At 41.1% G+C, this 6098-nt stretch overlaps 1 protein-coding gene across 1 annotated transcript in view; it reads right to left on the bottom strand.

Moving 5' to 3' along the window:
• The window catches only part of LOC111981275 (protein shisa-9B-like), a 68633-nt gene that overhangs the window by 38189 nt on the left and 24346 nt on the right, over positions 1-6098 (bottom strand). Inside the window, exon 4 of the mRNA XM_070449224.1 lies at positions 3-369. Within this exon, the coding sequence (XP_070305325.1) occupies positions 3-369 (367 nt within the window). The remainder of the gene's footprint in view (positions 1-2; positions 370-6098) is intronic.

The raw sequence follows: 6098 nt of genomic DNA, 5'->3' as shown, positions 1-6098 counted from the left end.
GCATGTAGTGCTGGCTGCGCGAGGTGCTGTGCATCTCGTTCACCTGCTCTATGGTGCAGTGTTTCTTAGTGCCGTGGCTCTGCCGGCGGCCCACCGTCTCTGAGCCGTCCCAGTTCTTCTGCATCCCCGGGTTGGCGATTGTGTTGGAGCCATAGGCCAGGGTATGGGAGCTGCTGCTGTAGCTGCTGTGGCCCTTGGTGCTTTTGGATTTGTGTCCGTTCTGCTTTAGGGAAGGCTGTAAGGGAGGGCTGTAGGGGTTGCTGGGCTCCTGCTCTATGCGGTGCATCGGGTGCATAGGGAGACTGCCCTTGGCTGCCATCTCTACCATGTGCCGCCGGTTGGTGTAGAAGTTGTCATTAACCTTCTCCGCTGGAAACAGACATACACACATACACAAGAGCAAAAAAACATAAATGAAAAAATATTGGAATGACAGCCATTTTGTTAATGTCATGCACAGGCAATAGCAAATGTTCCGGTCTTTGCTTTGGTGAGATTTATTTAGATTAGTTGAGATATTGAAGTATTTGAGGATTTTGGACTGTTTACAAATCTATATTTTTGTAAATGCAATATTAATGCCATATTAATCCTAAACTAGGATAGATTACATATTGTCATGTGGGGTGAGGAACATTTGAGAAAATGGGAGCTAAAGGTTTTTTAAAGGATACCGAGGTGAAAAATACATTTTGCCTGAGCCGTGTTGAATGTTGTTGATCATCATATAAATGTAAATGATTTTCCCAACAATGCCATTATCATCTGGAAACATGCAGGCTTTAGCTAATAGTAAACAACCCCCTCCAGATTGGTTGGAGAGTTTGCTCTTTTCAAAGCTGGTTGTGTGCACAGTTGTATTGTAATATGCAAATGAATATGTCCCTGAGCATTCTGGAATGTTTACTTGATTTCTATAGTATATTTTATGCTATGTGTATAATATATCCTTTAACTATCGGACATCATTTGCCCATAACAGCCACTGACATTGTTACATGGTGTCATTTGACATGTCCAARCTGGTGCAGACCTGTTCTGAAAACATGATCCCCTCACTAATTGTGGAGCAACACCATACTCTACAGCGTTAGTCATTTCGCTGTGTGACATTTCAGACTTTCTAATTAAATGTCCTGCCGTTGACCTTTAATCTGTTATGATACCCCGGTGGGCGGAGGCAGAGGCAGACGGCCTCAGCCTCAATGTTCTGGATCAGACACCGCCACATTAGAGTGAGACTCGTCTCAAACAAGGGAGGAGCAGTGCAGAGCTCCCTCTGAACAAAGTGCTTTCATAGCGTACACATCAATGGCCCACAGCTTAATACATATCAGAGAATCAGAGAGGAGGGAGAGGACCACATTGGTTTACATAGACTCAACCCAAACAGTTTAATAAGTTTCCCCACCGGCACTCATTCCTCTGTTCTCCCTCCCATCCCCCAGTCACCGGGCAGCTCTCATTAGATACACTACCGTTCAAAAGTTTGGGGTCACTTAGAAATAGCATTCTTTTTTAAAGAAAAGCACATTTTTGTCCATTAAAATAACATATAATTGATCTGAAATACAGTGTAGACATTGTTAATGTTTTAAATGACTATTGTAGCTGGAAACGGTAGATTTTTTATGGAATATCTGCATAGGCGTAGCTAATCCAAGTGTGTTAGCTAATCGAAGTTTATRATTTTAAAAGGCTAATTGATCATTAGAAAACCCTTTTGCAATTATGTTAGCACAGCTGAAAACTGTTGTCCTGATTAAAGAAGCAATAAAACTGGCCTTCTTTAGACTAGTTGAGTATCTGGAGCATCAGCATTTGTGGGTTCGATCACAGGCTCAAAATGGCCAGAAACAAAGACCTTTCTTCTGAAACTCATCAGTCTATTCTTGTTCTGAGAAATGAAGGCTATTCCATGCGAGAAATTGCCAAGAAACTGAAGATCTCGTACAACGCTGTGTACTACTCCCTTCACAGGACAGCGCAAACTGGCTCTAACCAGAATAGAAAGAGGAGTGGGAGGCCCCGGGGCACAACTGAGCCAGAGGACAAGTACATTAGAGTGTCTAGTTTGAGAAACAGACGCCTCACAAGTTCTCAACTGGTAGCTTCATTAAATAGTACCCGCAAAACACGAGTCTCAACGTCAACAGTAAAGAGGCGACTCCTGGATGCTGGCCTTCTAGGCAGAGTTCCTCTGTCCAGTGTCTATGTTCTTTTGCCCATCTTAATCTTTTATTTTTATCGGCCAGTCTGAGATATGCCTTTTTCTTTGCAACTCTGTCTATATGGCTAGCGTCCCGGAGTCACTGTTGACGTTGAGACTGGTGTTTTGCGGGTACTATTTAATGATCAATTAGCCTTTTAAAATAATAAACTTGGATTAGCTAACACAACGTGCCATTGGAACACAGGAGTGATGGTTGCTGATAATGGGCCTCTGTACGCCTATGTAGATATTCCATAAAAGATCTGCCCGCTTCCAGCTACAATAGTCATTTACAACAATAACAATTTCTACACTGTATTTCTGATCAATTTGATGTTATTTTAATGGACAGAAAATTAGCTTTTCTTTCAAAAACAAGGACATTTCTGAATGGCCCCAAACTTTTGAACGGTAGCGTACGTTTCCCCCCAGTCTTTATGTCCCGTAATGATCCATCTGCAGCTTGACGCCTCTTCACTAGATTAGCAGCAGTCAGAGAAGTTTCATCTGATTGTCTATGATGTCACAGAGAGAATCTGGTGAATGTTCCACATGCCCGCCGCCACATCATCCTCTGTGGGATTGTGCCTCTGCAGCTCTGACAGCTGCAATCTCATCCAGACCCATTTATGGCGAGGGGCTTTGAAGTTCCTTTAGTTGAATCAGGCAGAATCCATAAGGAGACCCCTGTTTAATTAGGGTGATAAACGCTATCAAATATGTCTCCTTCACTTCTTTTAATTCCCCATCAGAAGCAGAGATGGTTTCTGATGCCTGTCTCTCTGGTTTATTAATCAGAGCGTTTATCAGCTCTGCTAGCTCACTTTCCTGTTTCTCCTATTGGTCTATGGAGAAAACGACTGACTGTTTGAGCATCAATCAGTGTAAAAAAAAAAACTTAGAGATAAAGTCAACATGCTTAGACATTGCTTTCCTGTGAGCCTAAGTAATCATTCCCTTTTTCTGAATTTCAGAGACATTAGTTCAGCACCATGACATTTTGCTTCTAATGGAGAGGCGAAGATAACAGGGAAAGTCTCTGACATAACTACATGACGAGGAAATCAACAATWTCCCCTGGCACGTGACACCCATACATAAATTAGAATCCCAATCTAATTCACTGTCTATGGCATACACACAATGCTGAAATTGCAGAGATCTTCATGTAGACTTGTATCCTAAATGAATGCATCAAAGAGAAGGCTGCTTGCAGAATTGTCATGTTCAACTCAATTATAATTACAGCTTTTTGGAGAATGGCATGAGAAATAATTATCCTAGTGTTTACAGCCAGAAGAGCGGCAGGCAGATCCAAAATATCTTCAGACCACTCCCCGATGGGGTTGCCGCTCCTTTATAAATTAGCCAGTTCAGATTGTAAACGTCTGTGAGAAATCCAGTTCTGTGACCTTACAAAATCACTGGGTGGACAGTGGGAGAGAATAATTGATTGCTAGATTTTGGTTTATCATTTCCCAAACCTTGGATTTATCACTCAGGGAATTTAGAGGTGAGGCATAAGACATATTTCAGTTAATAATGGGTCAAGCTGGGATGTTTACTTTATTATACTCGCCCTCTCAAAATGTTATAGAAAATCAATTTTCCAATATAATGTTGAAGGATAATTCAAGAGACATGGTTTCTTGATCCTAATATTGGTTCTGTGGTCAATAAGAGCTGACTCAATGTAGATCTTCAATAGTTGATTTAGGTACTGTAACAGTGACTGTCCAACATTTCACAGGGTTCTTCATATATGATGTGCAGCAGCAAAACTATAGGTGATATAGAACGTATTTTTATTTACGGTTATCATTGGCGCCTAAGAGCAACAAAGGCAAAACAATGGATAGCCTTGAGACATGAAATTTGAAAGACAAATCAATTACAGTAATTTTCCTAAAAGCTAGGCTATTTTCCTCCCTTTCTGAAAGGAAATATTCTACATCTGTTATCCTGTCTAATCTGAAATAAACCGTTTACACAGTGTACATATATCTTTGTTGAGAGCCTCTCTTTCTTTGAGGTTTTTCTTTAAACGGAAAGTGTCACATAAACATAGTGTCTCTCAGTAAGTAACCATACAGCATGCTAGGATGGAGACGGAGACCAGGCTAACTGATAATTATAGCAGGCAGCAGAACATATCTACATTAGCTGCTTGGTGTTTTTTGCTCATCATTCGAGATCTCCATTGTGTTAATTAGCCCACATTTAATCATGTTATTTGAGTGTGATTACATGGAAGTTCGACACTTCAGAGGCGTATGCTCATTTGCGATCTCGGCTGATATTCCAATCATCACGTCCTCTTTTATGAGAAGAGATGCCTTCAATTTAACAGATGGCCAAATAAATACTGTACCATTCCCATCCATTTCAGTGGAATGGTTTCCCTTTCTCACATGCTATAGGTATGAATGATTGATATTGATATTGCATGGCATGTGCAGTAACAGTTTGGACACACTTATTCATTCAAGGGTTTTTCTTTATATTTACTATTTTCTACATTGTAGAATATTAGTGAAGACATCAAAACTATGAAATAACACTAATGGAATCATGTAGTAACCAAAAAAATAAATAAGAATGCCACAGGAGAGGATGGCTGCCTTTTTATTGGCTCTTAACCAACCGTGCTATTTTGTTTGTTTTTAAGCATTTCACTGTAAGGTCTACACCTGTTGTAGTCGACGCATGTGACAAATAACATTTGATTTGATTTGAAAATTGTTAAACAAAGCAAAATATATTTTAGATTTTAGATTCTTCAACGTAGCCACCCTTTGCCTTAATGACAGCTTTACACACTCTTGGCATTCTCTCAACCAGCTTCATGAGGAATGCTTTTCCAACAGTCTTGAAGAAGTTCCCACATATGCTGAGCACTTGTTGTCTGCTTTTCCTTCACTCTGCAGTCCAAGTCATCCCAAACCGTCTAAATTGGGTTGAGGTCGGGTGATTGTGGAGGCCAGGTCATCTGATGCAGCACTCCATCACTCTCCTTGGTCAAATAGCCCTTACACAGCCTGGAGGTCTGTTTTGGGTCATTGTCCTGTTGAAAAACTAATGATAGTCCCACTAAGCGCAAACCAGATGGGATGGCGTATCGCTGCCGAATCCTGTGGTAGCCATGCTGGTTAAGTGTGCCTTGAATTTTTTATTAATCACTGACAGTGTCACCAGCAAAGCACCCCACACCATCACACCTCCTCCTCCATGCTTCACGGTGGGAACCACACAGGCGGAGATCATCACCTACTCTGCGTCTCACAAAGACATGGCGGTTGGAACCAAAAATCTCAAATTTGGACTCATCAGACCAAAATACAGATTTCCACTGGTCTAATGTCCATTGCTAGTGTTTCTTGGCCCAAGCAAGTCTCTTCTTATTATTGGTGTCCTTTAGTAGTGGTTCCTTTGCAGCAAATCGACCATGAAGGCCTGATTCACACAGTCTCCTCTGAACAGTTGATGTTGAGACGTGTCTGTTACTTGAACTCTGTGAAGCATTTATTTTGGCTGCAATCTGAGGTGCAGTTAAGTCTAATGAACTTATGCTCTGCAACAGAGGTAACTCTGGGTCTTCCGTTCCTGTGGCGGTCCACATGAGAGCCAGTTTCATCATACCGCTTGATGGTTTTTGCGACTGCACTTGAAGAAACTTTCAAAGTTCTTGACATTTTCCGGATTGACTTACTTTCATGTCTTAAAGTAATGATGGACTGTCATTTCTCTTTGCTTACTTGAGCTGTGCTTGCCATAATATGGTATTTTACCAATAGGGCTATCATCTGTATACCACCCCTACCTTGTCACAACACAACTGATTGGCTCAAACGCATTAAGAAGGAAAGAAATTCCACAAATTAACTTT

The sequence above is a fragment of the Salvelinus sp. IW2-2015 genome, linkage group LG20, assembly GCF_002910315.2.
Source record: "Salvelinus sp. IW2-2015 linkage group LG20, ASM291031v2, whole genome shotgun sequence".
Lineage (NCBI taxonomy): Eukaryota > Metazoa > Chordata > Actinopteri > Salmoniformes > Salmonidae > Salvelinus > Salvelinus sp. IW2-2015.
Note: the sequence above shows the minus strand (reverse complement) of the source record. Positions and strands in the feature narration are given on the sequence as shown.